This window comes from Anomalospiza imberbis, chromosome 4 (assembly GCF_031753505.1).
Source record: "Anomalospiza imberbis isolate Cuckoo-Finch-1a 21T00152 chromosome 4, ASM3175350v1, whole genome shotgun sequence".
Lineage (NCBI taxonomy): Eukaryota > Metazoa > Chordata > Aves > Passeriformes > Viduidae > Anomalospiza > Anomalospiza imberbis.
This window is the reverse complement of record NC_089684.1, coordinates 3,548,197-3,568,325: the sequence shown is the minus strand read 5'-3', so window position 1 is coordinate 3,568,325 and position 20,129 is coordinate 3,548,197. Positions and strand designations below refer to the sequence as shown.

Sequence of the window (20,129 nt, the reverse complement as noted above, 5' to 3'; positions counted from 1 at the left end):
TGGTAGTGTCATGGTTTGAACATCTTACGGGAAGTCAAAACCTCTTGCACAACTTCAGGATGTCCAGTTCATGCAGAGGAACTGCTGTTCTACTTACTTCTTCCATATCTTAGAGCCAAGATGTAACTGATTAAAATTAATGCTCCTTGATTACTGTAACTTTTATATTCTGCTGCTGCTTCAGTCTTAAAACAGTCTAGCAAATAGCCCAGTAGAGGGCAAAACCTGATGGCTTATATCTTTGGAAGTGGTAGTATTCCTTCAATCAAAAATGCCTGCATGATTGCTTGCAAACGTATCTTGCACACTATTTCTGCTTCCTGTATCAAGTGTCTAACATGGTTTCTGACTTCTAAAATGTCTTTGACTAAAGCATACAAATATTGCTTAGCTACCCTGTGGAGTGGGTTTGGTTTTGGTTTGGTAGTTTGTTGGGGTTTTTTGTTCTTTTATAAACATCTTCACAGTACACTCACTGGTGATACTGTGTATTCTGAAGCAAGCAATGCTATGAACATATGAGAACTTAATGTAATGCACTTTCAGGAGTAGATTGTACTTGTAATGCTATAAATGTTTGTGTGAAGTTGTTACGGGAGCTCACCTTAATCCTCTCCAGAATAGTTTGAATTAGCTTGGTAACAGGCTAGTTTACATTAAAATGTGACATTACTGAGGCAGCAGAGAGAGCTCTGAAATCTGCAATTTTGTGTAAATGCAGCATTACCTGAACCATTTCGTGTTTTCCTAGTGCTTTCTTATGGGGCATATTCAAGGAACACTGAACAGCATGTTGGGAGGGATGCCTGGTTGCTATGGATGATGCCATCTCTGCTTTCAGGTGTACATGCTGAAAAAGTCATACTTCTGTGATTGTGCTGTGTTCCAGGACATGGTCAGGTAAACTGGTTGTAGTGTAATGCATTAATATATGAAATGCTTTCGATGGTTTTTAATTTCAGGGTTAGTGGTAATCATGACCATGTAATACAATTTTCTGTGGGAATGCTGGTGCTGCATTTTGCCTGGTATCAAAGCATGTTCAGTTAATTAGAGCACTATAGACTGCCTCCCTGCAGGTCTGGGCACATCCTCTCCTTTCAGATTTATTCCCCACTCCATGTCCCCCTTCATACAGGCTTCGCAAACAGCTGATGGGTTTGAGTAAATACTCTCTGATGATTTGCTTGAAAGAGTCAAGTTCCAGATGGAGTACCAGGAAAGGTGAAGAATTATTACTGTCTGCATTGTGACACTAACACAAACTAACTTGAATTCTTGTAGTCATTTGTCAACCTGTGAGTTGAATTGCGTATTGTAATTATCTGGCTTTGATTCCTGTTTACCTCACACTGAACAAGTGACTGTCCCCCCGCCCTTTAACAGCACACCCCTGGACATCTCTTGTTGATTAGTAGAAGTGACAAGATCTTGCTCTAAGCCCTGTTCTTTATGTTGTAGTGTATTTAGTGTATTTCTCCTGCATGTGGGGCTGTTGGGAGCCAATCCCTCCTCATTTTAGGAGAGTCTACTTGCCAAGCTTCTTTTGTTGTGGTTTGTTTTTTTGGGTTTTTTTTTTGGGGCGGGGGGGCTTTTTTGTTTGTTTTGGTTTTTGGGGTTTTTCTTTTGGTTTTGTTTTGTTTTATTTTTGTTTTCCAAGTGGTACTGCTGTTATCCCAAGCTCTTATTTCAGTTGAGGAAGGGGAAAACTTAGAGCTCAGGTAGTGCAAACTTTTTCTGCAGTGTGTAAGCACTTGAGGTACGCAACTGAAATTTCGTAAGCTGAGCTTTACCGAAGGCAAAACCAGCTGAACTGTTTTGCACTGAACTGTAGTGTGTTGTGGAGGCCAGGCATTCATAATGCTTGATGTAAGACCAAGTCAAAGCAAATTTATTAGTATTTAGTTTAGAGAATTCCTCAAGTCACTAGTTGCCAGGAACAGTGTGTTCTCAGCGAGGGCAACTGTTGTGTCTGTGCGTCTGCTACTGATCCCCCCTCCCACCATGGAGGAGATGCTGGGCTGAGGGTAATTTTTCATTCAGCTTGCTATGGCAAATCTAAAACTAATGAATTTCTTTGTTATATGGAAAGTTATGGAATGTCAGTTCGATAAAGAATAATGTTCATCTAGGTTACAGATTTTTAAATGCCATAGCTGATCCTTTAGGAATACCTCTCTTTTTATGCAGGATGCTTTCAGGACTCTAAATGTGGATGTGAAGCTGTATTTTAAGCTGGTCTACTTGTTCATGAAAGTATTGATTACTATAGTAAAAATTTGCTTTAAAAATAGTTGAATTAGTAATTTATTTCTGCAGGTGCTCTGGCTATGTGAAAGTCCAGCGCACTGAGTAACAGACTTATATATGTATATGTCCACCTTGGTATGTGAAACTTTAATATGCTTGATTATTTCTCTACTCAGTATCAAATCTACTTTTATTTTTTTTTTGGAGCTTCTTCAGTTCAATCAAACTTTATTTAGCTACCTGTGTTGTTTCAAATTTTGGCATGATTAGGTACATATAGTAGCTGTACAGTAGCTACTGTAAGGTAATGCACCATTCTTTAAATTCTTGGGATTTTATTCTTGCTAAGTCTTGAAGTTGCCTATTTTCTGCAGAATGAAAGCTCTTGAAAGAGGTAAGACTTCTGGTTTGATCTGAGCTACTGCTGAGTCAAAATGGAATATTAACTTTTGTTGCATGACTAGGTGAGCAAGCTGTGTTGAGGGCTGGTATCCAGACAAGTGGAAACAAGTTTCAATGTGTCAAAACAACAGTGAAAGCAAAGTTTGCAAATATTTTTCAGCAGTTGATTCTGTGATTGACTTACACTAATGGAAAATTATTCAGAACAGATTCTTGCCCTGCCTTCAGGGAAGACTTTTTTTGAAGAACTCTTCAATCTGCCTTAATTTTCCTAATTAAAGGTGAAAGTGAGGGTACTACAGTTGTTTATGCTTCTTTAGGGATTGAATAATAGTCAGTAAGCAAAAGATCTAGATCAGCCTTGAAGAACCAGGAGATGTTTTAGCTAGACAAGTAATTTCATCTTGGGGATGGGAGGGGGGCAGAGGAAGGTGTGCTGTCTGATCTCAGTAGCTTTTGTTTCCTTGTTTCATGGTTTTGTGCCTTCAATCTGAGTCAGATGTTCAAATACCATGTAAAGACAAGGTTGTGGGCCAGAAGCCACTCTGTGTTTGGTTCATAGTGAACAAATTCTTGAGGTTCTATAGTAGTCTTTGGGTGCTGCTGTTTTGTACTCAGAACTGTTTATGGGCCCTGCAGTTTTATACTTTTCATTAGTATGATAAAGGCTTTATTTTGAATGTAGTCACTCAAGCTGTGTTTTCAGCTGAAGAAAGTAAGGTTTAAGGAAAAAAAGTGAATTTTGAATAATGCAAGAAGTAGCCTACCTTTCCCTACTTAGTGTGCTGGCTTCATTCTACGCTTTCCAAAGTATTTGTGCATGTGAGTTTGTTTTCTTTCCCCTGCTGTGGTTTCCAGAATGCCTTACATGATTTCTGTGAGGATTTATACTTACTTGTTAAAGAAAAAATCAAGAGTTGCTTCTCTGAACAAACTTGTTTCCCAAAGAAGTCTTTGATTCCTCTACAAAAATATGATTACAGAATTATTCCTCAATGTACCTAATCAACATTGCTATACAAGAAATCTAATATTAGTATTATTATTATCATCATCTTTTCTGATCTTGTTGCAACTGTCTTGTATTGCATCCAGTTTTGTCACCATAGTTGAAATAGTGAAATAATTTTTGACTTTAATATAATTCTTATGTGAATTATAAGTTATTCTGCCCACTGTCCATACTTAATCCAGATGTACATGTCCTGCTGCACCAAGTTTCAAATATGTCATTGTATCAGTATCCTTGTTTGAGGAGACCACACTCTGATGTCTCCATTTTTGTTTAAACACCAGAGACTTGTTTGCTCATTGTTTTTGGTGACAAGTGTCCCCCTTCTTGCTCTTTGACTGGAGAATATAATCTGTCATTCCAGACAGGTAAAGGTGTTCAACAGATGTTCATTTTCTTCAGTTGGGAAGCTGACCTTTGTCCATGAATGCATCTTCAGCCAGATTGCCTTGTCAGATCCGGTGAACTTTGTCCCACCCATTCAGGTTTTAACTGCTCTGAAAAGCCTCCTCCTCACAGATTCCCCACCCCCTGCAACCATATGTTATAAATCTGAAGTTCTTCCTGCCTCTGGTCTCATTACTGGTACTAGGAGCCTTTCATATGGAGTGCTGCAGAGGTCATCCAGCTGCTTTGGACAGTTTGATCTTCTCTCTCATTCACATCCTTGTGGTTTTGGTACTTGGGTGCAGTCTTAGTGCTTGTAAGGATCTTGGCACTGTATGTTGCAAGGGCTCTGTGCTGTTTTTTGTTTGTGACTCTCCACCCCATGTGTGGTCAGTTGTCCTCCATCGTCTGTCTATGTCAATCCTGCCCCTTCACCTTTCCATTGGGTTTTGGGTTACATGGCTCTGCTCTGCTGGAGAGGACATTGGAACTGTTTTGTCATTTGGCTAATTTCGTGTCATCTGGAAGATGGAGGCAGTTAACTGGTATGGAATTGCTTTCCAGTGACTCTGAAGGGGCTCCACATGCGTCTGCAGTTGGCTGCCCCACCAGCATGGGGACAGTGTACTGCTGTAGCCCCAGAGCTGATCACAAACCTCCCTTTCCTCTCTTTATTTCAATTCAGTTGCCTTAAATAACCCTTTCAAAATCTTCAGCTGCCTCTGCTATGCATTCCTGCCTCGAAGGGCAGGAAAAAGGCCTTCAGTGCAGAGAAACAACAGTCTGTCTGTTACAGTCAGCTAGGTCTGTTACTGCTCTGCATCAAGGGATGAGGACTGAAGTCTTTCTTCACTGGGATTCTTAGTGTTGCTTCTGTGTTGCTGCTCTGATGTCTGAAGACTAGAAACTTAGGAATACTTATTGTCTTAAAATCCTGGTTTGGCTAACTTTTTAAAATTTCTTTTTAATTCCAGAACATTTGAATCTTCTTGGGAAACATGAAAACAAAGAACTGCTTTTTAAATATCTTTCAGGACAATTGACACATTCCAGGGAACAGCAGTTGGGGTTTTTTTCTGTGAAGTTCAGAAGAATCTGCATTCTCTGAGATTTTAAAGAATTATAAAATGAAAACGGTTTAAAATTTACCTTTCAAAATGAATATTGAGAAGTCTGATGACAAAGCAAAGAATGGCTTGAAGTCTTCCTTGCTTATAAGGGATGAAAATGGAAATAGCTATGCATGTGACAGAGGTACACCTTCCTCAGAGAATTGTGCCCCCAAGATACATGGTAATTCAACTGCACAAAATATAGTGGCTGAGCATGAAGGTGATACTGTTTTTGAAAATAAGGGTGACTTCAGAAGTCTTTTAAAACAGCAGTGTATTGAAGTACTTGATCTGCAGAAGACACCTGGTAAATACAGCTGCACAGGAGCTCCACTGGGAGATACAGATGCTGCATGCAAGTCTTCTGTGACTGAACAGACTTCTCTGCGTCCTTTGAACTCTGGCTTGGAAGCAACAGCAAGCTTAGTGAAAGGTGATTTTGCTGTGGCAAAAATGCAAAATCAGTGTATCAAACACTCAGTGCCTTACAGTCAGACTGACTCTAAGTCTGTACTAACTCTTCCCGCTTCAGAGCAGAACATGCAGTCCCTGAAAAATGACAGGGCATGCTGCCAGCTGAGTACATTGGGTATTACTAATGTTACAGGTGAGAATCTGAGAACTGATCTAAATGATGACATGCATCTGGGGGAAACATTGATCTCTTCTGAAGTATGTGTCAGAGAGAAATTTGATAGAACCAACTCAGAAAGAACACCTAATTTCACCTCTGCAGGTGTTGAACACTATCAAAAAAACACTATCAAGAATGATAATGAAGCACAGGCTGTAGAACTACCTGCTGGATGTATAGATCCTTGTAAGCAAGATGTATTATCACCATTCATTAATATTAATGAGGCTGACCAAGTGAAATCCTTGCAAATTACTCCTTTCCATGATGAAACTGGGAATTCCAGTGCTGAAACATGCATGGATAGTGATGTAAATAGTGTGCACCTTCTCCCAGTAGATCAAATGGATGGAGAGCAAGTATCAAACAACACTAGTGAACCTTTAACCAAAGAACAGCGTATCTCTGGAAATGCTGCTCTTCAGAATATGCACAGCATTCCTTCTGTATCTTGCAGTGTTCCAAAATTAAAGAAGTCGGTTATGCCTGAGCTGAAATGCGAAGCAACTTTTGTGGTCTTCAGTCCAACAGCTGGTGAAAGCAATTCATCTCTATATACTTCAACTCCTAAAGAACGATCGAAAAATAGGATTTTTTCTGTTTCAGCTTTGGAAGAATTTGGAGACAAGTCTTCTAGACTAAGACAAAGTGAAGCACTTGGAAGGCATAACAGGTCTGGAGTTAAAGCTAGTTCAGATCAAGCTGCAAGAAAACCAATGGGAAGGTCTCCTATTGCATCAACAATAACCAAAGCAAAGAAATCAGAGATAGTTAGTTTTCCCAAACCTAATTTTAAAAATGTTAAGCCAAAGGTTGTGTCTAGACCTGTGCCACAGCCAAGAGACAGTGCAGCATTAAAACAGTCTCCCCAGTCCCGTCAACTATCATCTGCCTCCTCACCTTCAAGGGTTGGTTCCCCAAGGCAATTGTCCTCCTCTATAAAAGTGCTGAAAAAAACAGTAGATCCAGCTAAAGATACTAAGGTGGAAGTGCCTGTAAATAGGCCCCATAAGCTACATGTTAACAAACACCTTTTCACTAGCCAAGTCAGTCATGCCACAGCACATCCCAGAAACGCTTCCCATAAAGTTTCAAAAACACCTGTGTTAAAGTTAAGTCTGCAAGACATTGACAAAGCAAGCGCTACCCTTCCGGTGTGCTCCTTGGCTTCTGCAGTGCTTCCAGCATCTGGAGAGAACTCAAAAGAGATGCTAAACGATAAAATGGAAAGTTCAAACTCCTTAATGACGCCTTGTACTCAAAGCATTGACATGACCAAAGGTGAAAAAGAGCAATTCAGCGACATGGGAGTGCTTCTGGAAGCAACATTGGTAAAAGATACAGCAAATGAAACATTTGAAGTGCACTCTGTTCCTTTGGTAAGTTTTTTTTGCTTTCATACTTACTTGTATGTTTTTGTACATTTGCAAAAAAGAAAATTAAGTGTTGTACAGTGTGAAAATTGTGGAATGGGTTTGGTGTCTACAAGTGTAAATGTAGTGTTGATTTCTACATGAAGTCTTTCCCTAGTAAAGACAGTGAAGAAGTATTGTTTTACAAATTAGTTGCAGTTGGCTTCAATTGCAATTTAGTGTCTCCACTTTCGTCTTGTTCCATAACACAATTTTTTTAGTAAAGTCCTTTTTTAAGACAATATAGTTTGTAAGATGTCTAATAAAAGCAAACAAGTCTTAATTTAGTCAACCTTGTAAAATTGCCTAGCATAACTTGGTGATGTTTTCCAAATACAGCTTTTAATGTACATTTTTTTCAAGATTATTCTAGTGATGCTGTAACTTCAAATAGGCATTAGAGATAAATTGGTGGGTTTGGAATTTTCTTTTCTTTCAAAATGTGCTTTGCAACTAAAGTAGACTTTTAAATCAGTTGTGTAAATGTTGTGCATATATTAACAGTAACACTAAGTCACACAAAACCCAGAGACCAGTAAGCTGGTGAAACATTTTATTTTTAACATCTTAATTTCATTGTCTCCTTTGTATTATTTGGGAGCTTATTTGTTTGAAGTAGAGCTGGGACTCATTAGAACAGTTGGGAGTAGTCAGGAAATATTTCTTATGCAGAGGGCATATACCTGGTTTTAGGCAGTCAGCCAGCTGGAAGGTGCAAACTTCCTGGCCGGGAGGTATGCATGCGCTGGTTGGTTGGGAAATATTTTGGGATGAGTCAGCTGCCTGTCAGGAGAAACGTGCTTTCAAATGCACTGAAAGAAGGTTAAAAGAAAAGGAGAAGGGGAAAGAAGGGAAGAGTGTTGGCGTTGGGTTGACAAGGATTTCAGGAGGTGTTAGTAGGGACACAGAATTGGAGTCTTGGTGCTTTTTGGAATCTCTCCTGTTGCTGGCTTGTGGATTCAATATCTTACATTAAATTGGTGAAATGGAGGCAGCAGTTTTTACAACTGCTAATTAAACTGTCATCTGAATTTTTGACAGGCCTTACTAATTTTCCAGAAAAATTCCAGTGAAGCTCAGTGTATGGGGGAAGCTACTTAGAACATTTTTGAAACATTGCACAAGAAAGTAATAAGTACTATTATTTGACTAATATTTTAACTTGAAAACCTAAGCATGAAAGCAAGGATGGTCTTTGTTAATTCTACAGTCTAAGAGTTTGCATTCTTTGTCAGTTCTTGCTTTTGGTATGAAGACTTGGAGACAATGTGTTTAATTAATTCCATTATCAAGATGGAAAACTTTATGATTTTAATTGTTCTGCTTGTGCCTGGAGAAGCAGTAGAGAAATTTCTATGAAATGCACAGTAGAAAAATCAGCTGGATTAAATTTAAGAAGTGGTCTTCTTAAGTGGAAAAGTACAAATTAACATCTGAAAATGAAGATGAGGGTTGTCAGCTTGAGTCACAGAAAAGCACGTGAAGAGCTGAACTGTAAAGTGTGTCTTTATAGGCTTGACAGGGGTGGCCGTGAACTAAAGGCTGTATAAACTGGAGCAAGAATTCTGTGTGAAACATAGACGTTTTACCCATATAAACCAGTTATTTTATACCTGTCCTGGATCTAGTCCTGCACTTATGTTTTATCTATGGCACCTCAGTGTGAAGGATTTTAAGCTGTTGACATAAGACCTAGACCAGGAAATTAATCACAAGGACTGTGAAATTTCAGGTAGTACAGGACCACTAACTGTTCAGGGCCTTGACATGTGTAGTTTGTTGGTTAAGATCTTGAGAGTAGGTGTAGTCATGTAATTGAATGGTTTAATTAGAGTTTGGGAAGGAAGAGGAAGAAATTCTGACGTTAAATGACCTCTGTAACCTTTTTTTAGTGTGTTGGTCATTACTAGTGATTAGCTTCAAACTAATAGGTTTGCATTGCTGAAGGCCATTCAGGAGATTGTTCTTGAGGATCTGAACTGCAGATGTGGACAATGGGATAAAGACTAAGCATGTTTCCTACTTGGGTGGTCAGTATTTCATTACAGATGCTGCAGAGGGAGATCTTTAGTTTCGCACAGTGGTGGTGTGTGGCTTTTTGGTTTCTGTTTTTTTCTTAAAACAGATGCCTTCTGTGAAAGATGGGGCAACACAAGGGAAAAACATACCAAAGAAAGACCAAATTACCCCACGAAGTGTATTAACTCCCAAGGTTAAAATGGTGCCATCTGTGTCAACCTTGAAGAGAGGATGTGAAAATAAAGCTATCAGCAGTATTAAAACACCTTCTCACAAAGAAGCTCTTATGTCATCAAGCTCTGGTAAGAGAATTTTTCACTGGAATATTACTACTTAACCAGTTTCTTAAAATTTTCTTACTTATCATACTTAATATACTTTCTGACACAACTTCTACAGTGGTACAGAGCTGTATGTCTGTGTTAAATACAATACGGTCTAAATTGTAAAGTGCTAATACAGAGTGTGGTGCTATTAGAAAAATCAATATTAAATATTATTTGTATTTAGTTATATTGTAGTATTTTGTGAAATTAAAACTAAAATTACTTGAAAGAGGGAAAAAATAGTGTGCTCAGGTACAATGCTCTTGTGATAAGCAACTGCATGCATCCCAATGGGAATGAGTCCTTATTTCAGGACATAACATATTTTGTTCAACCTAAATTTAGTAGAGCTCTGTAGTTTCTAGAAGGGGGAGAACATAATTGAAGGTGAGACTACTGCTTGAGCTGCTAATTAAACTCAGACTGATTAATAGCAAGGGCAGGGATGAATCTCTCATCTAGTCTGTAGGCTGCTGCTCAAATCTCATGACTAGAAACTACATTCTATAACTGTATTATAGAGCTTCTCTGGTAGGTTATGTGCTGGGTTTTTTCAACCAAGTGTGGCAATCTAACTAGTTGCAAAGGTAGCCTGTCTCTGAATGACTACACTACAATGCACTGTAATTAGGAAAGTACACACCCAGCTATACCCAGTAAAACCTGTTCTTTTTTTTTTTTTCTTCTTTTTCTAACCCACTCAATCTAAGATTATAAAACAGTAAAAAAAAAAAAAAAAAAGTCCTCATGATTATATACAGGTGTGATAAAATCTGTACATGTATTCCTTCATGGCATGAGTCCCTCAAAGAAAGTGGGTATAGGCTATTCTCCCACTTGAGGCTTGTTCATGTGAGGCACTTGCTCAGTGAACCAGGCATTAACCTGTAGGCTGCCAATTTCTTGGAGAACTCATCACCCCTCTAAATACCAACCCAGAGCTTTCCTGTCTGTAATTATGGCCTTAGAAGAAGAGAGATGAATATAGATATAGAGTTTTCCTTTAGGTTATTAATCCAGATAAGATTTATGATACTGTCACTAGAGAGAAATGTAAACATAGGTGAGTTATAGGACTAACTTCTTCCCTTCAGAAAAAAAAAATTACTTTCAGAAGAAACAGAAGTCATTTGCTGTTGAAAATAAAAACATTTACTCCCCAGATTTTTATTTTTTTTTTAATAAACTTGTCACTCTTTAGCCAATTGATGTATGTTGAAATTACTGTAGTCAGTAGAATATTTTCCAAATTTTTTGTATTGGAAAAAGGCTGCTTAAAGTAAAAGCACAAAGCAGCACTTTAACATTTCAAACTTGTGGTGTGATCTGGTAAGACTGGAACTTTAATGCTGCACATGAGAAGAAATTTATTTTCTCCATGCCCTTTCCCTGGTCCCCTGTTCTTAGTTCACTGGTCCTAGCACATATTACCCTTCATCTTGCTTATGCAGTGGTTTAGTGCTACAAAGTAGGGTTTGATGCATTCAACTGTATCAGGTTAACTTCCCCATCCCTTACAAAGGGAGTTTTTAAACATGGGTCCTTGTACTGATGCAAATCAGAGGATAGGATTATTGGGTGGGATATGGGGCACAGTAGGAGTTATTTGGGATTGCTGCTAAACCCCCACAGTATTATGTGACCACACCATTCAGGTAAAACCATATCTACTGCTGCTTACCCCTTCTGTTTTTAACATTTTTGAAGTAAAACTGTACATACATTTTCTGTGATGAAGTGGCAGTTAGTAAACCAAACCCAGTTACCTCTTTAGGCTAAAGCATTCCTGAAAGGAATAACTGCTTTTTCCAGTGGAGTCATTTGAACGCTTTGGTATTAAACTCCAGCCCACAGATAAATCATTCAGTAGCTGTACAGTTGTTTGCTGTCAGGATTTTGTCAGACTACAGACAGACTAGCTAAATCCAGAAAGGAAAGGACTTCTGAAGGTTGCCTAGTCCAGCCCCTGCTGCCTGTAACTGGGTCATTACTGAATTTGGACTAGGCTGTTCAGTCGTTTGTCAGGTTGAGTTTTAAAAATGTCTGAATCCTAATGAACTTGTTTCTTCCTGAGGTACTAACATATGTGCAGCTATTTCTTATCCAGTTACTGATAGTGTTTGGATCACTGGGCAACAAGCGAAGTTTGTGTAGTTGAATCCATTAAACACTCTGAACAAGACAAATGATAGTATAGCTCTATGTCAACTCTCAAATGTATATGGATAGGGATAGAAGTGGTGCATCTGTCCAAAATGCACTAGTGTGTGTATTATTCCTAGAATAATCAAGGGCTTGTGAGGGTTGTGTTCATAAAACGGCTGTTCAAGAAATGAAAGAAAAAATTGCCATGTGTAAAACACCAGTTATAAGATCCTTGGAACTTGTTAGGAGTTGAGATTTTGATAATATTTTTTTTCCACTTGTAAAACTTAAGTACTTAGTGGTAACATACTAACCCAATAGAAAGCATTTCTTCTCAGGAAATTTCCTGATTCTCACCTGAACAGAAGACAGCAGAGGGACAGAAGAACTCATATCCCAAACACTGTATTTTTGTGAGGTTATTTGCAAAGCGTATTAGGCTAGAAATAACTGGGTTTGTTTATTTCAAAATGGTTGCTGAGCATTATTCACCAATATTGGTGTATCTTAGCTGGAATTTGAAGTTTTTGCTGAATTAGAAATAGGTTCTCTAAAAGACAAGCCCACCTTGATCCAGTGTACCAAAGTGATTTGGGAGATGATGAAGCTCCATTTCTGCAACTGTGACCAGATTTCCAGATTTGCTGCAAGCTAGATGCCTCAAAATTATTTCTGTAACTATTTATCTCTTTCTTCATAAGAGGGGATGACACACTCACTCTAAGACAAAAATCTTAATTCTCCACAGGTAACTTTTCCATAGTGGTGTGTGTAGGTTTCTGTAGTATGGGCTGGCAGGCTGTATGTCTTTTGCAGTTTGTTTTCTGTCAATGAAAACATTTATTAGAATTTAAGACACAGAATAGCGTGTTTGACTTACCCATTTTTACTGGAAGGGATATAATTTCAGAGCCCTGGTAGAAGACTTTGAATGAATTTCAGAATTGAAGCAACTGTTGTTTCTGTTCCCATGAAACACACAGAGCCTTCTGATTTGGATGTATCATAGTCAGTGTGGAGGAGTAATAGGCTGATAACACTTGAGGTGTTGTGGTTTGTGAAGAGTCATGTCTTTGCCTTACTTGAAAGGAGGAGTTTAAGGGCATTAGAGAAGCTAAGGAGCTTTGGTGTTCCCATGGAACATCACTCCAAGATTTTCTGCTATCACACCTGCCCCGACAACTGTATATTATCACCTATGCAGTTAACAAAAGCACTGTGGCAGTTTGAGCCACAGGAAATTATTTTAACAGCATCAAATAGGAAGCTAAATTATTTACAGTAAATCTAAAAATGTAGATGCCCACCAATGCCTTTTTTACCTTCTTTTGCTGACTACAACCTACCTGAAACTATGTAAAGGAGAGGAGCTTTACTTGCAAGTAAGACTTCTGATATGCTATAACTTCATCTCCACTTCTGCCTTAAAATTACTCCATTACTTTACATTATTTCTCATTGTAAGAAACTTCACATTCTTGTTGGTGTCTTAGCTCTGTCAAGATGAGAGCCCTGTCAAGCTTTCTATGTAATTGAAACTCTTTGGGAATCTGAAAGTATCAGTAATACTATTCTTCAGCTTTCTGATAAAATACTTGCAGAAATAAATGGAAACCATGTAAATCATCTGTGTAACAAAAATGTCTCTTGCTATCTGGTGGGGTCTGTTTTGACATTTCAGGTACCCTTTTGTCTCTGATTTAAGTCACTGGTATTTCTTCAGCAGTATAGTGACCCTGTGCTTTACTTCTAATTTCCATGAATCTAATCCAGTGGTCACTCCCTTTTTCTCTTGAGGATATTTTCATAGCATTTAACAAGACCAATGGAAGCTTGGATACAGAGAAGCTTTAAAGTATGAATTCTGTGTTTCCTTAAAGATATTTTTGAACAAGTAAGACCTATCACTTACGATCATACTGCAGGACTTTTCCTGTGTTCTGCAACTACCAGAAGCATAGGAAAAATAATTCCCCAAATAGTATAGAAAATAGGTATATGCAGGTTTAGTGATACTTTGAAATACTGATTTTCTTTTTATTTCATAAAAATTCCTGCAGCTGAATTTTGGCTTGATCATACATTAAATGGGTGATTGAGAGAAGCTTCTATAGTTAAACAGAGCAAGCAGTGATAGATTAAGACTCGATTTGTTGTTGAGTGCTATTGCTGTTTATTGCACAGACTTCTCAGATGGAAAATTCAAATTATTTCAGTCAGTTTTCATAAAGCTGGAGGCATACATAAACTCGGTAATTAAGGACTTCTTGGTACAGCCTTTCACAATACTAGTGAAGCAGGAGCAGAACAATTTAGTTGCACTAAGCATTCCCACAGTCCTTGGGTCTTTGTTCTGACACTGAACTAGGAGCCAACCCAAATATAGTTACTGAAAATAATTTTTCAGCTTGTATCATTCCTGTTATCTACCATGTGACTCTTTATAGCTGGATTGACATACTGCCAAGAGGAAACAAAGTATTTAAAAAGACAAACATAACTTCCAGGTTTTCTGCATTGAAACAGTCGTGACTTTACTTGAAATCCTAGAATAGACAGTCACTTGTAAAAGTGTTCATATATTTTCTCATAAACAAGTCTGGAATGCACCAGGGTCTACAAATAAAGCTTAAAATTTCATTTCAGCCAGTCTTTTTATGCTTTTCTTTTACAGAGCAGCCAGCTTCTTTTATGGATCCTAAAAGTAGGTTCTTCATACACTAGCTTACCCAAGATGATTTGTCCTTCTTAGTCCAGATTAGTGGGTTTGAGTCTCCTTTTCATTAATATATCTGTACTTATTAAAGCCTGTGTTAAAAGTGAGCTTAAAACGTGCATGTTTCCCTTCAGAGGTATAGGAAGGAGGAAACTAATACATGGGTCTCCACAGAACATAAGATCTGTAGTCCATAGAATGACACAAAGCTTGTGTCATACTCCTTCTTTGGTCATCATAATCCAGGCATCTCCTCTGCATTGTGATTCTGTATCTCGTAACCAGTTCTCTAAACTGGGGAAGAACTTTTTCGGTGTATCCAAAAGGACTGTTGTCCAGTTGATGAGCGTGTGAGAGTTCAGAAGATGGTGTTAATTTTGAGGGCCTGAGAGCCTTGCTGCTTACTGTTTCTCCAGTCACTTGAGTTGGATTTGCCTGGTAATGTTTCCAGTCTACTTTGCCCTTACTTCCTGGACATACTCAACAGGAATGGTTTGGTGGAAGCTGCCTGGAGCAATATATTTACTTGTGCTGAGTACTAACCATTAAATTTCTGCCCCAGGTGTTGATCATTCAGCTACAAAATGGTCAATTCACAATATGAAGCCAGAAAGGAGCCATAAAATTATGTAATCTGAATGTAGCTTTGTCAATTTGCTTTTAGCCTTGACTACATACACTATCAGAAAAAGTTTACCATAACTTTGACAGCTATTTTCTTTTGTTACTTTTCATTAACAAGGAACTCTTCCTGTGGGATAGGTTCAGCTTGTGTTTTTGCAAGCCTTTCATAGGGTTCATCGTAAAAATGTATTTTGGAATAAAATACTTCCAATTTGGCTTTGGAAGTCAAGTTGACCGTGAGAAGCAAGTAAAAGTGAAAGGGTTTTTGTTTGTGAGGTAGTATGGGATCTGTTGCTGTGAATGATTTCAAGGCAGGCTGATTTATTAATCTCTGTATAATTTGGATGTGGTTCTCTGAGTTTTGAAGGGATGGGGGAGAAGAGGCAGAGGGAGTTGGAAATACTTGAGTTTATGCGTAATTCAGATAATACAGCTTTCAAAGGGGGGCATTTCATCCTGTCAGCTTTGTTTAAGGTGCTGTCAGTGACCATGGTTAGGGAAATAATTTTTTTACATATGTTCCCAGACTTTTTACAGGCAATTTTGTGACTAGCCCCATTGAAGTTTTAGTATGTTGTACCTGTACCAAGAAGCATGATCGTACTTGCAGAGACTGATTCTAACAGTCAGCACATTGGCACTGTCAGAAATGTGGATGTATCTATAAGAATATTCTCCTTTAGGAGAGAGGTGTGCACTATTTCCCTGCAGGGGAATTTCTTAGTGCCTAGTCATTTACTTGCATGGACATGCTGGTGTGTCTTCAAGTAAATCTTCACCTGTACTGCTTAGTTCTGAATTCTCTCAGGGTAGGTGTAAAGGAGGAGGGAAGTACGCATAATTGTCTTCCAGAAGAAATGTGTATTTGTTTTGCTGCAGCAAGCTTCCTCTTTCATTCAAGGAACGCATGAAGTCCCGCTTCAGAAAACTTACAAGATTTGTAGATAATGTGAGTTTTAAAGCTGCAGTCTAAGTCAAACAAAATTCAGTGCTTAACATGAAGGGTGTGTGATATGGAGAGCTGGACAATAATGAAAAGCATGATTGGATGGGGTTGGTGATTTTCTTTTGCCTCAACTTACCTTGCAGTACTGATAGTACGTTGATTTGACTTCTTTTTCCCAGTACTCCTAAACAGACTGAGCTTTACCATAGCTGTGTTAAAACTAGGGGTTGGGATTGGGTTGTTTAAGTCAGCATGCAGCCTACGAGAGTCTCCTGTCAAAACCAGAGTGGGCAGGCTTGGCCACTACTGTGCCTGGGAAGCTGGTGTAAAACTATCTGCTGTCCAGAGACAGGCTTTCCTTGGGGTCATAGGAGGTTGGCAGCATGACTGTGCAGACATGGTCTCTCATGGGGCTGCTCTAGTTCAGTCTTCAAAAGGAAAAACCAAAAATGGACTAAATCCAGCAGGTATCATTGTGGCCAGAGACGAGGTGAGAGAGCACGTGTGAGCTCAAACTTGAGGCCAGGGTAGAGAAGGGCTGTCTCCAGGTGCTGGAGAGGTCATAAGGCAAGGTGTAGAAAAGAAGATGAGGAAGGGAGAAGTCTCTGATTGTGGAAGGGTTTAACTGGTAGGAAATCCGTCACATTTCAAAATGTGGACCCAGGGAGGAGCAAAAGTGAAATCGAACAGTAGGCATGCATGAGACAGTACTTTTCCTCTCTTCCTCTAAGTGAAAACACCCCAGTCACTCTTCTGATGGTAGGATCATTTGAGGGAAGAAAAAAGGTTGATTTGGTTGTTGGTAACTGCTTATTAAATGCTCTGTAGTAGTGATGGTCCATCCTCCAGTTTTAGTCCAAGAATATTTAGCTGAGACGGGAGGAACATGTGAACACTACCTGCATGGCTACCCTAGTTAGATTTTTGGCACTAGCTTACTGCTGGTTCCTTGCTACCTGTCTGAGGATTACAGGGGAATGGGAAGATTGCTGTCAAAGTCTGTATCAATGGGAATTGAATCTTGCCTTAGTATATAAACTATTCTCTTATTAGTTACCTGCTAAACAAGTAAATTTCTCTCCTATAAATATTTCAAGACCCAGAAATATCTTGAAATTCCCTGGTTTTGTCCATGTTTATGTTGAACATTTGAGCATTCATAGCAACATAATGTAATTGTGTCCTGCCTTTTTGGTAATTTTGGTAGTAATTTGAGACTTTAAAAGGGAGATAGAATTAGAAAGACATTACCTTAGAATTACTAAACATACTGTAACCAGTCTTCCTTCCCTGAAGGAACACTGATACATGTATAGCATAATAGATAGTATAGTTAATAATGCTGGGTGGCTAATCAGGCAAACTGGGGAGCTTGCGGCCATCAGAAAACTCTTAGTATTGCTACTGCTTTACACTGTTTAAAATGGCAGCCATGAGCACTCTTACACGTATGTCAAGATTGGTCTGCTGGAAACAATACCAAAGTCCAGTTTGTTTTTCCATTATTTACTTGCACTTTTCAATAGATGCCAATAGACAGGGCTTTTTCACCAGCTAGGAAGTATAGCATTTTTAAAACAGAACCCTCTGGATTTTTAAACTCGTAGGGAAAAACAGAAATGCATTAAGCAAAAATCCAAAATTCAACATTTTCAAGAGATTAGGCATTGAAGGGCAGAACAATTATTAGTGTTAGCCTTAGGTTTAAACACAAGCAGCAACAAGAAACAGTATCCTTCAAAAAACTCCTTTTGCACTTAGTGTGCCCAAAATTTGTGTTTGGAAAAGGCTTCCAAACACTCATTTCCAGGTGCCATGTAGCTCAGTGAAAGCCAGTTGCTCAGTGTTCAGCTCGATATGTAAAATGTGTTGATGAGTATTGAATTGGTAGACATGAAATTTCAGAATTTGTGAATACATATTTGGCTTTACAGTCTGCCTCATGTCAACATTCTGTCAGCGTGTGGTTTTTTAGGCTCCAGTGCTGTTTAAAGGAAGCCTTAACTTTTTCTTGACAATAACCACCTATGATGGATTGATATGAAAGGATGATTATTTGAGTAAGGATATGAAAGCTGACTTCAGAGCTTCTTGAAGAATGAGCTTTGTTCTTTGCTTATTTCCATTCCGATACAAGAGAGACTTTAACGTAGTTCAAGTAACATGGTTGTTGCATGGAGACTTTTTTCTAAAGAATTGCCAACTCATTAGTTCACTGTAGAGGAATATAGTATTTCTGGTATCCCACTTCAGTGACTAGATTAAATAACTGATGAAAGCCTGTTACTTTGATGCTACTGCTTGTTTTGTTTATAATAATGGTTGACAAAATATCCTGCTTTTATGCTCATTTCCAATACTTTTGTTTGTATTCCATATCTTCCTGCTTCTGTCTTCAAAACCTTTGCATTTAATTCTGTGTAACTATTAGGGAATGGTATTTATGAAAAAACCTCTAAAACCATTTGTTGAAGTAATACCTAGAGTAGTTGCTTAATCATCTTGTGTCATGACTTAAATTCTCCCTTGAGCTGGGCTTTTAAAAGATGCATTTGAGTGCTTGAGTAATTACTTTAATAGAAGCATTATAGGCAAGTACCAAGCAGCAGAAAAACTAAGAGAAAAACCTTAGAAAAGGTTTGACATGCTTTTGAAACTGGCCATCCTGGAGAGTGCTTTGCTCACTGGATGGGTTTGAATTCAGAGCACTGCCACACTCCAGCCTCTGCAGAGAAGTTGGGCTTGCTGCAGGTCATGTATAGAGAGCATGCTGTATTAGACAGGTCTGAGATGTTCACATGCTTACTTTGACCCCTCTTGAGGGAAAATCACTGTGAAGAAAACAGGATTTTGTTCCTGTATGTTTTGGACTGGATGAACGAGTCCAGCACAGTAGGAATCAAACGTGTTACCGTCACCTTTAAGTAATCAAATACGGCTGATAAAATCCATTTGTTCTCTAGCTCCCTTTCATAATGTAGAACTTTAGCTCACTAAGTCATACAAACTTAACACAGTGTTTGTACAGTGACACCTTTTTCTGTTTGTTTTTTGGGGAAGTTGTTTGGATTTGTACCTTGTTTTGCTGGGAGGCTATTTACAAAAGGAATTCTGACTGGTTTGGATTAGTTTTTTTTCCTGGTATGTTGACCCATGAACGAAAAATTCAGAAAACATTGTGGAAAGTTTTATAAAGCTGTCAGGTTTGTTCTATGACATGCATATGGGACAGAAACTTTTTTGGCCAAACACATAAATTTATTTCTGTTACGTTGTCTGGAGTGCTGTTTCAGAGGTGTTTTTAAAAAGCGTGAATTTGTGGTTTTTGGTGTTCTCAGCACAACAAAGCTTGTATGCTCTTTAGCATGTTCCATATATTCAATTGTCCCTTTCAGTAACTTTCAAAAAATTCTAAAATACGGCTGATAATTTTTGTTTCAGAGGTTTAATACCAGGCTACAGTAGAGCTATGTACAGAGTCAGAGTTCTGCATAGTGATGGCAGGTAGTAAAAGTGCCCCTGTGAAGAGACATCTGATGCAAAGCTTGTTTAATTGCACATTGAAGCTTGTGTGTTATATTCTGTGACCAGGAGTATGTAATATGCTAATGCAGGTTCAGTATATATTGTGAGGCTTCTCTTTTGTTTCTGAATTGATCTGAACTGAGGGAAGTAGCTTGGACATACCTTCATTTACCAGTCCTGTTCCTGGTTTTGTCTACTTGATACAGGACGTCTTGAGATAAGTTACCTAATCCTGTCACACCACCTACTGTTGAAAGGCAGACACTGGGCATGTTTTTCTTTTCTAAAATTTAATGCAATCCCCTTAATGTCATGATTTCCTGGGTTTAGTGCAAATTGAAGGTTTCTTGGTCATTAGTATTTAGGAGTAGAAAGCCTATAGTAAAACTAGTGTTGCTTAAGGTGAAATGACTAGCTAATTTTGTCATATTTCAGCAGTTTTCTAGCTTAAGCAAAGTTGAAATGTTGTTTATAGTGACAAGAAGAAAGGGAAGGGTATTCCCTTTAAATAGAAATTTGATTGTTCTATGTCAAGTCTGAGACACTGTAGTTGCTTCTTTTCCTTTAACTGTCAGCCTTGAAAATGGCAGTGACCTAAGAAATCAACATATTTTAGATA

General features: G+C 38.4%; 1 protein-coding gene across 2 annotated transcripts in view; it reads left to right on the top strand.

Moving 5' to 3' along the window:
* Positions 1 to 753: 753 nt before the first annotated feature.
* MTUS1 (microtubule associated scaffold protein 1) overlaps positions 754 to 20,129 on the top strand; it is an 89,791-nt gene continuing 70,415 nt past the window's right edge. The window contains exons 1-3 of one of the 2 annotated variants that reach the window (XM_068186829.1): positions 754 to 841; positions 5,026 to 7,176; positions 9,335 to 9,530. In XM_068186829.1, the coding sequence (XP_068042930.1) occupies positions 5,209 to 7,176; positions 9,335 to 9,530 (2,164 nt within the window). In that variant the 5' untranslated portion in view covers positions 754 to 841; positions 5,026 to 5,208. Of the gene's footprint in view, positions 842 to 5,025; positions 7,177 to 9,334; positions 9,531 to 20,129 lie in introns of those variants that run through there. The other variant, XM_068186830.1, reaches the window with a different exon arrangement.